Source organism: Orcinus orca, chromosome 5 (assembly GCF_937001465.1).
Source record: "Orcinus orca chromosome 5, mOrcOrc1.1, whole genome shotgun sequence".
NCBI lineage: Eukaryota > Metazoa > Chordata > Mammalia > Artiodactyla > Delphinidae > Orcinus > Orcinus orca.
This window is the reverse complement of record NC_064563.1, coordinates 103,006,449-103,027,709: the sequence shown is the minus strand read 5'-3', so window position 1 is coordinate 103,027,709 and position 21,261 is coordinate 103,006,449. Positions and strand designations below refer to the sequence as shown.

The 21,261-nt window shown below is 41.1% G+C and overlaps 1 protein-coding gene across 20 annotated transcripts in view; it reads left to right on the top strand.

Moving 5' to 3' along the window:
• The window catches only part of ST3GAL6 (ST3 beta-galactoside alpha-2,3-sialyltransferase 6), a 110,189-nt gene that overhangs the window by 55,553 nt on the left and 33,375 nt on the right, over nucleotides 1-21,261 (top strand). For 17 of the 20 annotated variants that reach the window (XM_049710049.1, XM_049710058.1, XM_049710067.1 and 14 more), the window contains 4 exons: nucleotides 7,150-7,249; nucleotides 11,699-11,776; nucleotides 17,352-17,455; nucleotides 18,596-18,659. In XM_049710049.1, coding sequence (XP_049566006.1) covers nucleotides 7,161-7,249; nucleotides 11,699-11,776; nucleotides 17,352-17,455; nucleotides 18,596-18,659 — 335 coding nt within the window. In that variant the 5' untranslated portion in view covers nucleotides 7,150-7,160. Of the gene's footprint in view, nucleotides 1-140; nucleotides 240-5,213; nucleotides 5,439-7,149; nucleotides 7,250-11,698; nucleotides 11,777-17,351; nucleotides 17,456-18,595; nucleotides 18,660-21,261 lie in introns of those variants that run through there. The other 3 variants (XM_049710057.1, XM_049710056.1, XM_049710053.1) reach the window with 2 other exon arrangements.

The following is a 21,261-nucleotide window of genomic DNA, read 5'->3' as shown; positions in this document are numbered from 1 at the left end:
CTTAGACATTAACGCATAGGTAGAGCTGCAGTTCATGCTCACAGGGGCATGTGATTGCAGAGAAGAGTCATAAGCTGAGCAGTAAATACGAAGAGGAAGGAAGGCAGGATGTAAGATCTGTTGCCAAGTTCAGACAGTCTCAGGTATGTGTCAGTGTGAGCTGAGGTCTGGTGGAGACCTGAATGAAGAAGAGTCTCTCCCAGGGTTGAATGGACACAGGCTGAGAGCAGGGCCACCTGGTAAGATTGTGGAGGTGAAGCTTGAACAGGGGCACCTGGCTGAGAGGAAAGTTGTGGTTGAAATCCTGCCCATGCCAAGCTATGTGCCCACAGGGCTGTGTGGAGCCAGATTGGGTGTCCTCGCCTGTTTTGCACAAAGATGCAAGTTATCGAGTATTTTTGTTGAGCAGAGGTATGCTGGATGAGAGAGGAGACCGAACAGCAGCAGAGCAAGACCTCTGTCACTGGGGAAGCAGAGGGTATCAAGGGATAGAGTGGATGAGTACATGCTGTAGGATCCTAGTTACTTAGAATTGGATGTTTGATTACTGAGCTGCTGGGGTAGCTGAGAGAGAGAAGAATGAAGACCTTGGAAAACTAGGATGTGATTCAGGGACCTGGCAACGGGAATTCAGGCCAGGTGAATGACACGTCCGAGTGTGGGATCAGTAGGAACCTGACCAAACTGTTGAGCTGCCGCTGGAGGCTTCTCAGGCTCCCTTTCCTTTGGGCCAGGATCAGGCTCAGAGGTTGGGGTGGAGCTGAGCCTACAGGTGGGCACCGGGGTGTGTCTGCAGCTGAGCCTAGAGGTCACTGGGGGGAGAGAGGCCGGGCAGGCTGGGTCCGTCTGGAACCATGTGTGTGGAAGCATGTTTCTTCCTTGGAGTCATGTGATACTGACTGAGATACCCACTGGGTTTTTGTGCTTAGAGAATAGAATGATGTTTCTAGAATTATTGCTGAATATGCTTTTTTCTAACTGATTGTTGGAAAAACAAGCCTCTTTAGGTTTGAAAAAGCATTAGAGAGTCTAAAAATAAGAATCTGACCATTTTCAAGTGTCATTCCATAGGGTTTTTGTTTTGTTTTTATAAGCAATGCTATTATGGTTGCCCTGGGGCTCAAGAGTGTGCATTGAAATAGGAATCCTCCAGTTTGATTCTTAAGCGTACTGAAGTTTGAGGATCACTGCTCCAGGACACTCAATAGAACTATGGAGGAAAAAAAAAATGGATTTGTTGAAATCCAAAATAGGGTGGGGAAGAACAAGGTTGTGAGTAATAGGGTGTTATTTCAGCAGTGACTATAAACTTTATCTCCATTTCATCAATTCCTAGAATTGATACCGCTTAGGGAGCTGGTAGGATGGGCAGATGAGACATTCTGTCATGTTTTAGTCTGTTATCAGAAGGCTGGACCTTGCACCAATCTGTAAAGCTCACATCCGGAGAGCAGCAGTACAGTGTGTGGACTCTGGTCTGATAGGTACGGGTTTGAGTCTGTTCTGCAGTTTATTATCTCAGGTAAGTTAATATTCCTCTCAGAGCTTCAGTTTTCTCCTCTGTGAAATGGGAATTGTAAGTTTACTATTTCCCTCACAGGGTGGTTGTGAGGATTACATGAGATAATACACCGAAAGCATCTGTCGGGGGCCTTGAAAAATGCTAAGCACTGCAATATCTTAATGATTCGAATCAGCCATTATTCATTAGGCATTACCATGTGGTAGGCATTTTGGATAAAAAATCAATACAAAGCATCTAGTTATGAGATCTGTAACTACATTCAACGATTATCCACTTAACATCTTCTGTGTGACATGTATTGTTAGAAGTAGATAAATAAATGCAAATAAAATGATTGACACATCCTGCTCTCATGGAGTGGGGTCATTATTGTAACATCTGTTACGGTCTCCGTATTTTAGTACATTCCTCCATGGTTCTCTTGAGAATCCTAGAGCAGTGATTCTCAAACTGTAGTTTGGGTCGGCATAAGAATCAGACTGGAGTGTTCTTGTTTCAATACACTTTTCCAAGCCCTAGAGACTCAGATGAAGTAGGGGCTCAGGAATGTGCATGTTAACAAGCCCTCGGCTGGTGCTGGCCCTTGGAGCTGCCATGTCACTGTGGGGAACCCTGCCCTGCAGCCCTCTCCCTGCAACCCATGTCTGTATTTGCCCTTTCGGAACTCTGCCCATCAACAGCGCACTGTCAGGAAGTTGTCAATTAGAATTTTCTCTTTTGGGTTCCCCTCATGTATTTTGTCTTGATAGACAGGATGACACCAGGAGTAGAACTGTGAGAAAGAAATGGTCAGACTTAAGTCTGTTTCTGTCTCTTAAACTGTGTGAGCTGGGACAACTCACTGAATTGCAGAAACTTTCATTTCCCTCATTCATCAAGAAGATGATGCCTGCACATCTGTTTTTTTTTCTTTTTTTAACATCTTTATTGGAGTATAATTGCTTTACAATGGTGTGTTAGTTTCTGCTGTATAACAAAGTGAATCAGCTCTACATATATATATGTCCCCATATGTCTTCCTTCTTGTTTCTCCCTCCCACCCTCTCTATCCCACCCCTCTAGGTGGTCACAAAGCACCGAGCTGATCTCCCTGTGCTATGCAGCTGCTTCCCACTAGCTATCTATTTTACATTTGGTAGTGTATATATGTCCATGCCACTCTCTCACTTCGTCCCAGCTTACCCTTTCCCCTCCCCGTGTCCTCAAGTCCATTCTCTATGTCTGTGTCTTTATTCCTGTCCTGCCCCTAGGTTCTTCAGAACCACTCTTTTTTTTTAGATTCCATATATATGTGTTAGCATACAGTATTTGTTTTTCTCTTTCTGACTGACTTCACTCTGTATGACAGACTCTTGCACATCTGTTTATCAAGCTTGTTTTGAGCCTTAAATGAAGTGATGGACATACAAGCATTTTATGAACTTATAAAATATACTGTTATTATTAAAGAAAAGGAAAACCTGTTGCCAAGATTGAGCTCACTTTGGCATATGCAGATTATTCATCTATTGGGTTATGTATCATAATTGGGGAAGAAATAAACATTTGATCTCTGCCAATGATTCCTGCTCTCCCTTGACACCCTCTACTCACACTTTCGGTGAATAATTGCTTTATGGCTTAAACTTTGTGAAGGATGTTTTAGGGACTCTGGTCTTAGTAGCACCTGCAGCCAAGAAGCTGATATGTGTTGTTTAATGTCAAGATCTTGAAACTTGTTTGTTTTGGTAACTGAAGCTATATTGAAGGGACTTTTTTTTTTTTCCTCCCCTTAAAGCAGGCACTCTATGTTAACTTCTTCCTGGTGTTCCTTTGAGTCTTTTGCTCAAAGCAAAATGGTTGTTTCATTTATAGACTTATGATTAGAGAATTCATTTATTTGTGGAAGTTTTTGCTGTGAGCGAGCAGAGGGCCTCTACATGTTTATCACAAGGCTATCCTGGCCGGCCCCAGTTTGCTTTGCAACTTGAATTGCCCATGACATGTGAGAGAGTGGTAAAGCTTCCAAAATTTTTCTCAGGTGGTGTATGCAGTAGCTCTTCACGAGTAGGTTCATTTTACTTTTTTTTTTTTTTTTTTTTTTTTTTGCGGTACGCGGGCCTCTCACTGTTGTGGCCTCTCCCGTTGCGGAGCTCCGGACGCGCAGGCCCAGCGGCCATGGCTCACGGGCCCAGCCGCTCCGCGGCATGTGGGATCTTCCCGGACCGGGGCACAGACCCGTGTCCCCTGCATCGGCAGGCGGACTCTCAACCACTGTGCCACCAGGGAAGCCCTCATTTTACTTTTTGAAGGAAAAAAATGTTTTCTCACACTTTTTTGTCTTCAGCTAAACCACAAACTGCTGAGGAAAAAAACAACATCTCGCTTACCCATACTTTCGTGCTCTGTAAAGTGATATATAAATTTCCCAAAGAATATGTTTTGAGGGACAGATAAGCAAATTGAACTGTAAATACTGAGTTCTTTCTCTAGGCTTTCATATGCTATTTTACCTTAGATGTAAATATGTTTTAAAAAAATTGCTGATACTGATAAGTGGCGTCCTTGTTGGGTGTTTGCAAAACTGATGTTACTCTGGGTGGAGTTTTAAATATTTAGTCTGAGGATTTAAGCAGATTGTTTGGTGACTGTTTTGGCCCATGGTTAAATGTCTTCCAGGACAGTCTTAAGCCTGGTATCAGTAATTTCTAAAACTTTCTCTGTCCAAGTCTAACTTGTGGATTCTAGAACTTCCAGAGTTTCTGAACACCCCTGATATCTGAGGCTGTCCAATGTACAACAGAAGAGGCTTAATTATAGTGTATTTTCAGTTGAGTCACAGTATAGAAAGAATTCCATTGTGTTCTTTGGAGTCTTTTATATTTATCCTACATTCATGTTTGTGTGACACATGAATGAAAAAAACAATAAACGTTTTGCAGAGGCCAGTTCAGTCAAAGGGCTGAATGAGCCAAGGCCAGGCCACACCAGCTCCCTATGTCCTGCCATCATGAATCGTGACTCGTGGCCTCTGGCCAAAGTGTTTAATATTAGCACTTCTCTCACATGTGAAGGGGAGGAAGCAGAGCTAGCATTTGTTGAACATGTCATAAGGGCCGGGCTCTGGGCTAGCTATCTCGCTGTCTTTGTTTCCTCAATTAACCAGTTCAGTGATGTGTCCAACATCTCCCATGCCTCACTGTCTTAGACTTTTACTCTGATCATCCCAAACCTTAATTCTCTCCATTACTTGGATTTTACCAATTATTTCTCAAGAAGCACAGAACCATACTTTTTCTTTACCCACTAATGATCATGCAATTTGTTTCTTGCTTTTTACCAAGAATTTAAGGTGATTTCTAAAATAATGCACAATACATCAAGACATACATTGCAAATGGGCAAGGAAGACAGAATAAGGTGGAAAGGGAAGCACAGGCCTGAGGTGATCTACGAGTCCTTTCCATGTTTACTCCCTTTGCCAGCAGAGGAAGTGGCCTTTCCGCCACAGCCACACCCAACTGACTCTTTCTGTCAGACCAGTAAGAATACTGCACAGGCTACATTAAGGGCAGGCCAAGTTTCTCTTTGGTTTTCTCAAAACCCATGCATTTTATTGTATAGAAAAAAAGCACAGCTGGCTTTAGCTTTAGAAAACAAACAACCATAAAATATACAAACTTATTCAGCACATATTTTTGTGTCCTAGGTTATGCCAGACGCCCATCATTTTGGCCACTCTAACAGCCCAAAGAGGTTGGCTGTGTGCTCTCACTCCTGAACGTGTGAGAACAGTCAGGTTGGAAAAGGGGAGACTGATCTACCTAAGGCCTCCCTCCAAGCCAGGAATTATGTGGAGTTGGGCCATGATTCCTGTCTTCTGATTTCTAACCAGTGTTGACTCTTCACGGGGATTATGTCTGCTAAATTAGAAGTATGTGTAAACTAAAATTTGCTCATTTAACACATTCATTTGCTTCCTCTTGACAGTCTTCATTTCTAATTAATTTATAATAGTGGCACATGGGAGTGGTGGCTGCCTTAATTGCAGTGAGAAGCAACAGCTGACACCAAGGGAGGTGTGCTCAGCAATCTGCATGGGATAATCCCTACAGCTTAGGGTCAACTCCAAACAGCCCCACACCCTCATTAGCTCCAGAGGGTCTCAACCCTAATGGAGCCCAGAACGATTATTACATTTGTTACGATGACCTCACATGATCCACAACAGCTTCATTTATGTTTAGTAGATTATACTTAAGAAGGCAATGGAGCTCTTTAAGAATCTAACCAATCAACTCTATTTCAATAAAATTAAAAAGAAAATAAAAGAATCTAACCAGACTCACACGTTCGACACTGCATTGCCCCAACTGAGGTTAATAGAGACGGACAGGAGTGAGCCGAGTGGTACATTCAAGTATCTAGATGGACCAGCAACTTGATAAGAGATGCAAAGAAATAGTATATCTGTTTAAGCAACATGCATTGAAATAGAAGATCTAGTATAGAAACATATATTAAATTTGTCTTTTGCATTTCATTACATGTAGAAGTGAGGACATACTCATTTCTGCCTTTGAAGCAGAAGTGGGAACTAAAAATGTTTTAGGCTATAAAAAATATATTTTGTAAAGGGTTTTTTTTTTGTTTTTTGCATTTATACTCTAGAGAGGATGGTGTCCAGGTTTGTGTCTATCTATAAATGTGCAGTGAACTATACTGTCCATTTAGTATAAAAACAAGCAAATAATTAGCTAAATTTACCTGTGCTGTGATATGGTGCATCTAAAAGTGTGTAAAAAGTGAGGATGTGGGAGGACTTCCCTGGTGGCACAGTGGTTAAGAATCCAGCTGCCAATGCAGGGGACACGGGTTTGAGTCCTGGTCCGGGAAGATCCCACATGTCACGGAGCAACTAAGCCTGTGCACCACAACTACTGAGCCTGTGCTCTAGAGCCCGCGAGACAACTACTGAGCCCACGTACCACAACTACTGAAGCCTGCATGCCTAGAGCCCATGCTCGGCAACAAGAGAAGCCACTGCAGTGAGAAGCCCGCACACTGCAGCTAGGGAAAGCCCGTGAGCAGCAATGAAGACCCAAAGCAGACAAAAATAAATTAATTAATTAGTTAATTAAAAAAAAATTGAGGTTGTCAGAAATATTTTTTAGTAGCTTTTTTCCCCCAGTTTTTTAAAATGAGAAAATGACTTTTAGCATAAATAGCATTTAAAAGTCATTTCGAGCAATGACAAAACAAAATATTTGTTTACATCTTAAGGCATATATTCATTTTCTCTTGAGATAGAGAAAATAGGTATTTTTTAATATTTCTGAAAAAAGTTTTGGATTTGAAATAGATGTGTAAAATTTTGTTCTGAATGAATTTTTTTCCTATCTAACATGGGAAAGTATTGGTCTAAACATGAATCATGTTGTGTTGATTAAAGAGGATGAGGAGAGACAGAAAAAATATTCACCTTCTGAAAATTTAGTAGGTGTTTCCAAAATAACAGGCTGATGTCAGTTTCTTATACTCTTCTCTCTATATGTTTATTCACTAATGCTTGTATGTAAGCCATTGTGTAAATCACCTGTATAACGATCTTGTCTTTCCCTTGGCCTTCATCCCCTGTGTTTCAGGTGGGCCAGCCATGAGAGCGTACCTTGTGGCCATCTTCCTGAGTGCTGTCTTCCTCTATTATGTGCTGCATTGTATATTGTGGGGAACAAATGCCTATGGGTAAGTTTTATTTTTGCTGTTTAAAAATGACTACCAAACTGATGTTTCACATAGACCTGCAAATGGTATTAGAGGGACCTATTAAAAAAAACAAAAAACAAACCCTGTAACACTTTGAACCTTTTCTAGCTTTTCCATTATAAATTGGAGTTTTACCATTCTAGTATCTTATACATTACATCTAACAGTTTAAATATTGATAAACAACAACATCTTTTTGTTGACTTTTCAGTGAAGAAGTGGTGTTGACCGTCTTTGGGGCATCACGTTCTTATTTATATAATTCATCTTTTTGAATTGATGGAGTAATTCTTAGACTCAGTGGCACTTGATTCTTAGAGTCTAAAATGCTTGGATAAGAGACTGTTGATAAAATGTAGACACTACATATGGTTCCTTTTGTTTAAAAATATTTGGTGAATAATGATGTATGTGCAATTTGAAATGACTTCGACTTGAAATGTCACATATAAAATTTGAACAGGCACAGGTAGTTTTATTAAAGAGAAAACTTGTATAATAAGATTTTTATCATTTTTCCTTTTTTTTCTATTTTGAAAAGTACTTAGTTTGAATGAATTAATTGCAAATAAAAAATTAGCTACAGTTTATAGCCTGAATAGAAATGACTAGAATAAATACCACACAGGACTTGATTTCCTTGCATTCGTCACAAAGCATGTGACAATCTAGAAAACTTCAAAATCAATTATATTTCTTTGAAAAAGGAGTAACAGCAGTTACTGATACATCACAACTCGTCAACTTATAATACAAGCTTCTTGACATGCATTTCCTGAGTGAACCCAAATGTTCATTTTTTCAAACAAGGACATTTTGACAAGTTGAAGTAAAGTAAAATGGTTCATGGCTTCTAAGCAACAGGTTTTGTTTTTTTAAAAACCAAAAGAAAATTCAGAACAGCATTGTAATAGGATAAATTAAAGCTATGCTACCACATACACAATTTTGCTAGAGTCGACTGAGTATCACACAACTTTTCGAACCAAAGGAAAACAAATCAAGAGATTAAAAAAATGATTCTGTCTAATCTAAAATCTGATTTCTACAAGTGTCACGAAGGGTTTGAGGTAGCACAACTGTCTGTACTTTCCTTGTGGTATGTTTAAAAAAAGGGGGTGGGGGAGGGGGAGGGGAGAGGAAATGTTTTCTCGCTTCTGAAAGCAAAGAACTTATTGGAATTAGAGAATAAACTGACCATGCAAGTATGTCCCTCCATTTGGCTATCACTGGTGCTCATCTGCCAACCAAACATTTCCTTGCCTCCCACTGTGGCAACTGTCCTTTTAGGATTCAGGCCCACAGTTAAGGCTGGTCCGTTAGATTAACAGCAACAAAAAAAGAGCACTGTGGTCATTCAACCCTTTATACCTCCCTAAATTTCTTAATACCTGAATAAGTCCAAATACAGGATAGCTGATTAAGCATTTCTTTTTCTAAAAGCAAATCGAGTCACTCTCCTTTCTTGTTAATTTATGCTTTTTCTCATGAGGATGATTTTTTTCTAGAAAAGTGAACAGATGAACCACAGTTTATATCTAAAAAATAAACTTGCCAAATGTTGCTGATACTAAAAACAGATTAGTTATCATGGGAGGAACATTAGATAATCTAGATTAAATTGCCTACTCAAAGGTGCATATAAAATGTTTCGTAGCATTAAGTTTTTGTTATAGTACTACACTCGGGAGAAACATTAAGGAAAAAATCTTTCCTGATTATCTTCAATGTGGTTAAAAACAAAACATCTCGTACATAATGGTCATTAATATGAATTTGTTTTTACAAAGTATTCTAATTTACCAAATTTCATATTTAGATGGGGGTGGGGAGAGAGGTTCTCTTGTCCCTCTTCCTAACTTTGCAAATCTTTGAGCTATGCTTTGCTAAACTACCATTCACACCAAGTGTGAGACCATCGTTACCGTGCTACTCTATCAAGAACATTCTAAGATATTTTCTATAATAAAGATAAATAGAGAAAAAGTTAATATACATGTTGCTGTATTCTACAATGTTTGCAACAAACTGTAAACTAACATAGTTTGAACCAACAGTACCCTCAGTTATACAAAACAATTTTTCAACCCTGAGGATGGGTGATTCAAAAACACTAAAGGCATCAAATTAGACTATGTCTATTTCTCCTCAAAATATATTTTCAAAACTCAGAATTCAGAAGTCTGGTACTTTTGGAAATTCCTTTGCTTGAGTTTCCCAGATTTTTGCTCAGAAATTGCTACTATGTGTTATAAATGTTTTAAAAAATTCTTCATCTTAATGCAAATGACCAGAGCAGAAAAACTGACGTGGACAACAGGTTGGAAAACCCAAATCACTTAGCTTATAAATGTATAATGTAATCCTGGAGGACAACTGTTAGTCTAGAGGTATCCTTTTTCCTATTGTCAGTCCTTTGGTGAGGAATCAAGTTTTGATGACCTTTAAATCCTGAATGAGTGGTGAGTATAGGATGTCAAAATAAACCACATAAAAACTTCCTGTCTTAGACAAAAGTTCGGTACTTTTTGCCAGTGTTTGAATAGTAGATCCTAGATCATGTTTTTAGGTTTTGTTTTGTTTTGCTAGATTAAAAAAATGATGCTTCTGCATTTAACTTCATCACTGGTTGATTGTAATGCTCTTTATGGAAGGAAGTTAGGCAAATCATTGTAATGCTCTTTACGGTCACTGAAAAAACCCAATGCCAGGTGGGTCGGTTTGGACACAAGTTTTGAGGTTTTGGACTTAAATAATGAGCCATAGATCTCAGGAGTCTGATTATATACCACATGAGGATCCTACTGCAGGCATCTCTCCCTCCATCTCTGCCACTTTTGTCTCTGTCCTGTACTTAGTAATGGAAGACAAGAACAGAAAAGCACGAAGTTTACTAGATTGCTAATTCCCTACAAATCCTATTCTTGGTCACAGGGGAAATGATAAAGAAGACAATGAAAAGGGTCCAAATTCAGCACATTTTTCTTGTCATCAGAATTTGAGGAACGTTCATGTCACTCCTAAGCTAACACATTACTGCAGACACAGAAAGTATCGTGAAATTACCCCGGATGCTGGTAATTACCTCGGAGCTGGAAATTACCTCGGAACTTGCTTCCTTAAAAACTGTTTAAGACAAGTAATTGTCTTTTTTTAAGAAAAAACACCCACAGTCTTCACAATATCCCCAAATAGTTTGTTTTCTGGTTTAATAACCTTAGAAACCTCTGACTATAATTTGGGTTTGTGGCCTGGTGTGCTGGCCCACCATGTTTATGTACCTTCCTCACATATGAATCAAGAGAGTTTTGCCATTTGGGGTATTTACAAAAGATGATTCTCTGCATCTGGCCTCAGGGTTCAGAAAGCTAGCAGTTTTAACTGTGGATTTTGTAACAAAAAAAGTTTAAAATTGAGTCAATCCATGAAGGGTTTAGGCTGTTTCTCTTTGAATCCTGTGATTGCAGAAGAAAATTGATTCGTTTTCTTTTTTAGATTAATTCTCCACACAACTGATGATCATTAATAGTTTTTTTTTTTTTTTTTTTTTTTGTGGTATGCGGGCCTCTCACTGTTGTGGCCTCTCCCGTTGCGGAGCACAGGCTCCGGACGCGCAGGCTCAGCGGCCATGGCTCACGGGCCCAGCCGCTCCGCGGCATGTGGGATCCTCCCGGACCGGGGCACGAACCTGTGTCCCCTGCATCGGCAGGCGGACTCTCAACCACTGCGCCACCAGGGAAGCCCTTTAATAGTTTTTTATATTAGTCTGTTTGCTCTTTCCTGGCTGAGTCTGGGTCCTGCTGCCCCGTCCCCTTCATTTGTTTTCATTGTTGTGCTCTGTCTTGTATCACAATACCCTTTGAAATTGTGGAGACAAGTGCTCCATTCAGGGGACACACAAGCGCCTAACCTGTGCCAAGAATAGAGGGGAGTTAGATATGTGACTCTAAATGGTGGGATTTGGGGAGTCCCCGGGGCACGGGCAGGGGCTACGGAACCTGCTCGGGGCAGTGTCTCTGTGGCGTTTGCTGCCCATGGGTGTCCCCGCGTGTGGCACCGAGGACCTACATAGCCGTGTGCATTTTTCAGGCTTTTAGGAACTTCTAAACTGTGAGTCTGGTCTTGGCTTCCACAGTGTGATGATCCCAGTTCTTCTCAAAGGGTCCTTTGAGTCACTGCTCTTTGACCCTTCTGGGTCACTCGTCACCTCAGCCTTTTCCAGTCTCTTGCTTTGCATCCATGAATCCTCAAATGTGTCCAGGACTTAGGAGAAGCTTCTGTCATACGTCAGGGGCTGCGGTGAGCGTTTCTATTCCCTGCCTGAGAAGCCTCTCACTGGTGGCACCGCGTGGGCTCCCAGGGCATTTTCTTCCCTTTGGGACGTCTTCCTAGTTCTGGTTTCTGACTGACGCTATTTTTGTCTCATAGGGTGCCACCTGTGGAAATGAAGAAGAGAAATAAGATCCAGCCTTGTTTATCAAAGCCAGCCTTTGCCTCTCTCCTGAGGTAAAAATACAAAAGAAACCGTGGCACACAAAATGTTCAAAATGTGTTTGTAATCATTCTTCACACTTGTTTGCTTTTTTTCATGCAAATCTTAGCAGTATAAGTACATAATATGGTTATCCTACATTTAAGGAAGAGCTTGACTATCCTGTGTCTTTTTGTGCTTTTAGTCAGAACTCTGCATATATTTTAAGAAAAGGCATTGAAGAACTCAGTCAGACCAGTATTCTTTTCACACAGGTGAGATTAGAGAGGTCTGTTTGTGTTTGATCATAAAAGACTGCACTGTCCTTTTAGGGTTTTCTTTCCCCACCCTTGTTCCCATGTTATTTTCCACCCTTGTTATTTTTATTTAACTTCTAGGTTAAAGTTTACAGTAGATATTTTCCTTTCACAGACTTTTAATGAACTACATAGAATGTAAATAATGATTGTTCATTATGGTTGTCAGGACTTGTAGAGAATTTACTCTTCCATCCATAAACATTCTTTTTCTTTGTCACCACTGCTTTGATAGAGTGCTGGTCAAAATGCTTCCAGATTAATAGAAATCAATGACAGTCGGGTCTGGGCATGTTGAAGTGTGTAAAACACATACAAGCTTTTCAGCATTTTATCTTTTAAGGATCTAAAATTAACATTGTCTTTTCTTATTTTCTTTTATCGTATTACTGTATCTCTCCATGACTGGTTCTTAACCTTTTGGGGCTACAGGTCCCTTTAAAAATCAGCCAACCTTCTGGAAAACTTTAGATACATAAAATATTTTTACATCTGACTACAGGTGTGCCACGGCTGCTTGTAGTCAGTCTGTGGGTGTGTGTCCAGTTAGGATCACTGCAAAACTAGAAGAGTGATGTTAAACTTTTTTTTTTTTTTTTTTTTTAAACCATGACCCATAGTAAGAAATACATTTTGCTTTGGAACTTAGTATCCATACATATTTATAATAAAAAAAAGAAAGAATTTTTACCTTTCCTACTCCAGATACCCTGTATTCTGTTCTATTCACTTTTTAAAAATGAGCTGACCATGACTCGCAAAATTGACTTCATGAGCCACCCATGGGTTGCAGACTGCAGCTTCAAAGTGCTACTCTAGAATCAAAGTACTCTTCAGCTTTCGAGAGAAAAGGCATTTTCTTTCTGAGAAAACCCAAAGGGGTTAGAGTATTTATGAAAGATTGCTCAGCAGGTGTGTAAGTCTGCACATTTGTCACGTGAATAGTATTCCCTGGAGGCAGAGCTCCCTCCTTTGCAGTAGCCATCAGGAGAAGCTCTGCTGGGAAACCTGGCGGAGTTACCTGCAGTGCTATGAAGAGGACACGTTTCCTTAGCATTGAGCTTGGGTGTGGTTTCTTCTTTGTCAGGTATGGGTTAGTGACTCCAGATAATAGTTACTTCACTTTTTATAGCTTTGGTTTCTTTGTCTCGTCGACTGAAAAAAAAAAAAAAAAAAAAAAAGCACAGCCTAAACGTTGAGAATGTTTTATTTGGGGACCTTACTGAGGACTGTAGCCTGGGATGGCAGCCTCTCAGATAGCTCTGAGGAACAGTTCCAAAGAGGTAAGGGAGGAAATATTGGAGTTTTTGCTGAAAAAGACAGACATGTAGCCATGTTGCAGGAAGGGAGACCCCTTCCAGGGTCCTGGAGTGAGCTCTTGTGTAACACTCGGAAATGTATTGTCTGAGGAGACACACGTGCTGACAAAGCAAGAGACGTTATTGCGAAGGGGCGCCCGGGCGGAGAGCAACAGGGTAAGGGAACCCAGGAGGATTGCTCTGCCACGTGGCTCGCAGTCTCGGGTTTTATGGTAACGGGGTTAGTTTCCGGATAGTCTCTGGCCAGTCATTCGGATTCGGGGTCCTTTCTCGTGGTGCACGCATCACTCAGCCAGGATGGATTCCAGCGAGGAGGATTCTGGGAGGTTGGTAGGACACGTGGACTGGCGTCTCCTCTGTCTTTTTGACCTTTCCCGAATTCTTCCGGTTGGTGGTGCCTCATTAGTTCCGTGTTCCTTACCAGGACTTCCTGTCGTAAAATAACTCATGCAAATTGTTACTGTCTTTGCCTGGTCAGGGCAGGCGGTTTCAGTCAGTGTTTCCCTTAACAGTCAGGTATCAAAAGATGACTGCTAATCACAAAAAAGCAGACATCTCAAGTTAATGATTTTAGTGCTTCTCTATGAATAGGAAGATGCAGGAGTCTGGGCTTATTGAAATTATTCCTTTTGTTATGCACCTTAACTATCTAGGGGCAGCATCCTGTTTTTCTCCACCGTGTATCCCCCTCGGGGTGTACCATCTGGGGCGGCTGCAGTGGGCTGAAGGCTTGCTGGCCTCAACATCCTTTGTTTACTGGAATGGCAGGCCACATTTTTTTTTTCCACAGTCTAAATTGGTTAGTAGAATTTACCTTCCTTTCCAGGCTTTTGTAGGAGTAACAACAGCAAAGATGATCATTATAATGTAATATAACATACTGTAACATAATACGATGTAATATATAATTATTACAGATAAGGCAGATACTTATTGAGCCCCTACTCTGTGTGAGACATGGAGTTATCGACTAAAAAAAAAAACACAACCTAAAAGTTGAGAATTATGTTTTATTTGGGATGTTACTGAGGACTTAAGCCTGGGATACAGCCTCTCAGATAGCTCTGAGGGACTGTTCCAAAGAGGGAGGAGCCAGGATTTGTAGGAGTTTTGGGGAACAAAAAAACAGGGAGTCGAACATCAAAAGATTACTGCTGGACTTCCCTGGCGGCGCAGTGGTTAAGAATCTGCCTGCCAATGCAGGGGACACGGGTTCAAGCCCTGGTCCAGGAAGATCCCACATGCCATGGAGCAACTAAGCCCGTGCACCACAACTACTGAGCCTGTGCGCCAGCGCCACAACCACTGAGCCTGCGCTCTAGAGCCCATGAGCCACAACTACTGAGCCTGTGCTCTAGAGCCCATGCTCTGCAACAAGAGAAGCCACTGCAATGAGAAGCCTGCAATGAAGAGTAGCCCCTGCTCACTGCAACTAGAGAAAGCCCATGTGCAGCAACGAAGACCCAACGCAGCCAAAAATAAATAAATTTTAAAAATAAGGATTACTGCTAATTAAAGAAAAAACAGACATCTCAAGATAATGAATTTACCCCTTTTCTATGTGTGGGAAGATGCAAGAAACTGTATTATTGGAATTATTCCTTTGATATGCACCTCAGCGATCTGGGGCCAGTATCCTGTTTTCCTTCCTCCTGAATTCCCCTCAGGGTGCACAGTTGGGGGGCGGCTGCAGTAGCCGAAGGCTTGATGGGCTTCAACATCCTTTGTTTACTGAAATGGCAGGCCACTGTTCTTTGCCACAGTGCTTAACAGTTATTTCATTTAGAAATAAAATGTAAGTCACTTAGTACAAGGTCTGACTGGCAGTAGATGTTAATCATCAGTTACCATCATTATCACTCCCACCAACTCTGAAGAATAGCATCCTTTATTGCTTTCACCTCAAGGTGCAAAGTCATCTGCGGTTTACTTTCCCAAGGAAGCCGGGGAAGATCTTGAATCTCCTCTCAATCTTAAGTCAGGTGACCTGACACTTCCTCTTCCCAGAGCAGATCCTAAGCTTGGGGATCAACCCTGATACAGATAATGACCTTTTGAAGTTGGCTGGACCCCTGAGGCTGCTAACACTTGTCACAACTGAATCTAGCACGCACACCCCTCTTGAGTAGGAAGGGCTAGTTTCTCACCTCTTTGCTTAGTCTGAATATGGTATAAGTTCTTAGCTCAGCTCTAAAGATCTTGAGCTCCTGTGACTTGCCAAGGTTAGTGGTTCCTGGGTAGCAAAGCCAGGATCAAGCTGAAGCTAATTTGTCCCTACTCTACTGCTGTTTATTTTCATTTTGTCATGCAGCCTCTGAAACCGCAGGGGCGCTCTGATCTCCACCTGCAATTTTTATACTAAGGAAGAACAAAACTGATAAGGCCGGAGAGAAGGGGCCATGTGTTGGGGATGGGATAAGGGTTAGCTTGACTTGCTCTGCAGTACCTAGTCCTGGTAGGTGGAAATGGCATTTTAATATGTGCTTTACCTCTTCCTTATCTCTCTCTCTCTTTTTTTTTTTTTAAACCCCACATTTATTTATTTATTTATTTGGCTGTGTTGGGTCTTCGTTTCTGTGCGAGGGCTTTCTCTAGTTGTGGCAAGCGGGGGCCACTCTTCATCGCGGTGCACGGACCTCTCACTATCGCGGCCTCTGTTGTTGCGGAGCACAGGCTCCAGACGCGCAGGCTGAGTAGTTGTGGCTCACGGGCCTAGTTGCTCCGCGGCATGTGGGATCTTCCCAGACCAGGGCTCGAACCCGTGTCGCCCGCATTAGCAGGAAGATTCTCAACCTCTGCGCCACCAGGGAAGCCACCCCCCCTTTTTTTTTTGATGTGGACGTTTTCAAAGACTTTATTGAATTTGTTACAACACTGCTTTTGTTTTATGTTTTGGGGTTTTGGCCCAGAGGCATGTGGGATCTTAGCTCCCTGACCAGGGATTGAACCCGCACCCCCTGCATTGGAAGGTGAAGTCTTAACCACTGGACCACAAGGGAAGTCCCTGTTCCTTCTCTTTAATTAAAAAAACTTATTTCTTTCTAATTCATAATGGTCCCATAAAGAATTAGTTTGGAGTTGAAATTCATTCAGTCATTTCTTTCTTTTTTTTTTTTGCGGTACGCGGGCCTCTCACTGTTGTGGCCTCTCCCATTGCGGAGCACAGGCTCCGGACGCGCAGGCTCAGCGGCCATGGCTCACGGGCCCAGCCGCTCCATGGCATGTGGGATCTTCCCGGACCGGGGCACGAACCCGTGTCCCCTGCATCGGCAGGCGGACTCTCAACCACTGCGCCACCAGGGAAGCCCATTCAGTCATTTCTTAAATGTATGTTATCTGCCTGCTCTGTGCCAGGAGCTAAAAGTGAGGGAAAAAACAGAAAAAGCAGGCGCCTCATCAAACATTGTTGTCTGAGAGAGTACCCAAGTGGAGCAGGGGGGCAGGACAGGCAACAAGAAGACAAGTATCCGTAGTTCTTGTTCTTGAGTAAATTTTAATTTAATGACCTCAGGAAAGAGTTCAGTTCTAGCTACATCTAACTTTCAGTGTGTTTTTATTTTCACAGCTGACAACAGCTTTATGGTACCTTTTCTTTTGGGAGTGAATCAGCATCTGTACTTTTACTTTCCCTTATTTCTTCCTTTGTCTCTTCCTGTAGATGGCTGTCACTGGTGTTTGCTGGTTTTTAAATTTTGTGCCCCCCCCCACTCCCCACCCAAAGCTGTTACGTAATTTTGGTTTTACTACTTGGAAGGCGTTTCCCTTCCGGGTGTGTAGTTCCAGTGCACATCCCATTCTAGGTAATATTTAAATAGTGTTTAAGATGATTTTTAAAGAATCTTAAAAATAATTATACATTCATGTATAGTTAATACAATAGGAATGACATACTACAGTTATTTACAGTTGTGATTTTAAAAACATGCAAATATTATACACATTTGGGAAAATCATTCTTTATCCTTTTCTTCCAGGTTTCATCAGTTTCACCCTTTTCTGTGTGCAGCTGATTTTAAAAATACTGCTTCCTTCTATGGTAGCGATAAGTTTGATTTGCCCTATGGGATAAGAACATCAGGTCAGTAATATTATTCTTACCCTGCTCTATTAATATGAGTGGTGTTTGATGTGAATCACATGTTTATATAATTTTAAGGCCTTTTAATCTTTCTGTTTCATAATGATTCCTAAGGATATGATCTGGGAATTGGGTGAAAGGAATTAAATTTTAATACATAAATCTCCATTCATTTTGAGTCAGTGTGGAATAAAAGAATGAAAAAAGGTAGACTTTTTTGTTTTTGAGAAACTGCTTTTCACTTTTGTTTTGCCACCATATTACTCATGAGTTCCAATGCCTTACTTTATTCCAATTCAGAATTAGCAAGACAACCCTATGGGTTAACTTCCTCCCTATTTCCCATTTCACCTCTTTACCTATGAGTTTTATTTTATGTCATCACATTCTAGGTCCTTGGTCAATCTTTTAATTTAATCAGAGGATATTTTATTTTTGCTAAATTTAGAGAGAATTACTCCATTTACCAATGATGAAACGATTTTCCCTCTGCTTGTTGACAACCGCTTTGCCTTGCACGATTGTATATTCTAGGTTTTGAGAGACCCTGAAAGCCTAGGAGGTGACAAGCCTATAGTTTCCTGAGTTAGACTTTTCTTATTCAGCTGATCCTGTGTGTGTGTGTGTGTGTCTGTGTGTGTGTGTGTCTGTGTGTTTAAAATACATTGCAGAGAGTTTGATAATCTAATAGGTTTAAAGTTGCAGAATATTGATTTCTATACTTATTTCTATATTTATTAATTTTATTATTAATAAAATTAACAATTATTAAATTTTATTTTTATTATTAATAATAATATTAATTATTATTAATAAAATTATTAATTTTGACTATTAATATTAATTAATATGATTAATTAACCTGATATGATTAATTTTTGCTTATGATTGTTTTTAGATTAAGCATCTTATTTTTCTGGGGTTTTTGGAGACTGTCCTTAGAGCATTTACCATTTTGAGTGCGCCTGTTAAGCAGTGCTGGCTAATTGCAGTTGTAACATGAATTTTCACCACAGAATAAATCACAGGTGGCCATGCCAGTTTAAAGTGGGTTTTGGGGAGGGCAGTGGATAAGGTGGTTTACTGTGTACCTAAGAAGTCATGATTGCTGTTATTCCTAATACTCCATTTGTTTTCTAGCCGAATACTTTCGACTTGCTCTTTCAAAACTGCAGAGTTGTGATCTCTTTGATGAGTTTGACAAGTGAGTTTGTTTTCTTGCTTCTGTTTTACTTTTAGTTTTAGCTAAGTTGATTCAAAACATGTACCCCAGTGTAAAATACATTCACTCAGGAAGATTCCATATCTTTTGTGCATAAATAAAATGCCTAGGAGTTATTTCTATGACACTTGAAGTAAACAGACTACAAATATAGTTTAGAAGTTGCATAATTGGTTGGCTCAAAAGATTGCAGGCAGTCTTGATGGTGTGCCATGCTAGTCCCAAGTCAGGACATTTTTAACCCACGTTCATCTTTTCTAAGTTGTTGTTACTGAAGAATTAATTCACACTCCCTGTTAATCAGCTCACAGCCTCCTTCCATGGCATGGTTCCCATACCTTCCCATACATCTTCTAAACCGCTCCCTCATGAGGATCTTTTCTGTTTCACTTGAATATTGGATTTCAGAAGCAGCTCTCTTTCTTTTATTCAGAATTACATTTGAGGGAAGTGAACAGCTTGTTTAGATACACATTTTCTGACTACAAAAGGCAGTTTAGTTTTTAGAAAAATTTGGTGTCCATTTAACCCCTTAGGAATTGAGTTGCCAAAGACTTCTTGGCAAGTCAACTTATTTTACAGAGGTGGACTTATTTCACAAAGTTTTAAGCTGTACTTTAGAATTTGGCCAGTTGTCCAGTGGGATGAGAAGGGTGATCTGCAGCTGTGAGGCCTCCATTAAAAAGGAAAATGGTAGAATTCCCCCTCTTATCCAAGAGAATAGAGGTGCTTTTTGGTGGGTGCAGAAATGGGGGCAGTAGACGGAGGTGTGAAAATGGAGATAGTTTACAGAACAGAGCTGGAGGAGCAGTGCTAGATTTTGTCTGAATTCACCTAAGTTTTCTCTGTCAGGGGCCCAGATTATTGAGGTGTAGATTATGTAATAATGTTGGTTCATTTCAGTTTGTACTTTTTATAATTTAAAACTATGCCATCAACCTAATCGATTTCAATTTTTGATTGCATATCCACAGCAACCATATATATTCTTTTCTAACCAAAATTTATACAGCTCTCATCTGTAGGATATTGCTTTATGCAGACCTTTGGCATGTGTGCTTTTTATCAATTCTAACTTTTTTTTTTTTTTTTTTTTTTGGTGGTACGCGGGCCTCTCACTGGTGTGGCCTCTCCCGTTGCGGAGCACAGGCTCCGGACGCGCAGGCTCAGCGGCCATGGCTCACGGGCCTAGCCGCTCCACAGCATGTGGGATCTTCCCGGACCGGGGCACGAACCTGCGTCCCCTGCATCGGCAGGCGGACTCTCAACCACTGCGCCACCAGGGAAGCCCTCTCTCTAACTTTTTACTACCACCCTGCAAAGTATGGTCCATGATCTCCATTTTTTAAACTGAGAAACTGAGGCCAGGCAAACATATATAGTTTGTTAGAACTGGTAAATGTCAGAGCCAGGATGTGAACCTGGGTGGGTCCATCCAGGGGTGGATGTTTGACTTCACAGTGATAATGGTTATACCTTAAATAATTGTAGCAGGTATCTGCAAAGCTTTGAAAAAAATCCTTGGCCCTGTAAACGTGAGATACTGTCAGGATTCTTGATGGGATGTGACTGGAACTTTTGTTCTTGCCTGTTTTGTTTTTTAAAAAATTTTTATTTATTTATTTATTTATTTATTTATGGCTGCGTTGGGTCTTCATTGCTGCGCGTGGGCTTTCTCTAGTTGCAGCGAGCGGGGGCTACTCTTCGTTGCGGCGTGCAGGCTTCTCATCGCGGTGGCTTCTCTTGTTGCGGAGCATGGGCTCTAGGCTCGCAGGCTTCCGTCATTGCCTGCTTTTTATCTTAGAATTAGCCGTGCTTTATTTAGTTGCTTTCAGAGCCTCTTCCTGCACAGGTATTCATCATCTGTATGTGCCTCAGCCAGGCTACCTCCTCTCTTCTTGCTGACTTGGTCTGGCTGCTCCCCACCCTTTCCTCCTGCCCCCCCCCCCCGCCCCGCTCCCACCATCAACCCACGTCGGGTTCTCAGCATCACTAGCATTGGGAGGGAGGTGGGTGTGGGTGGTGAGGAAGCACTGAACATCATGCTGATTGCACAAAGGTTCCTGAGTCTGAAGTTGTTAAGAGATGGAAGTACCATCAATGTACAAGCAGAAACTGCAGGTATACAGTGAATGGAGACTGTCCCTGTAGGATCCTCCCAGAGTGAGTACAGTGATGCAGTAGACACTCAGCATTGCTGAATTGCTTGTGTGATGCGTGCAGACTTGCTCCCTAGAGACTTCAGAAAGAGTGTTTTGAAAGTGGATAAGAATATACTTGTGACAATATTATCTTCATTTAGATATTAACTTTTAGGAGGAGTTCACGTGTAATAATAAATTTTACCTATATTTTAAGTAAGTCATTCTACATTTGTCTGAAACCCATGTTACAATCCAAAGATCATAACAGGCCAGCCCATGCCTGAGCAATAAATATATTTTAAGTAAACCCCAGGAAGGCAGAATACAATAACCTGCCTATCGCTGCCTCGGAGTCGACTCAGTTTACCCCCCAAATAACCTTATACATTTCCCATTTCTCCTCTCTGCCTGGGGAAATGCCGTAGAAGAAAGAGGTGTGA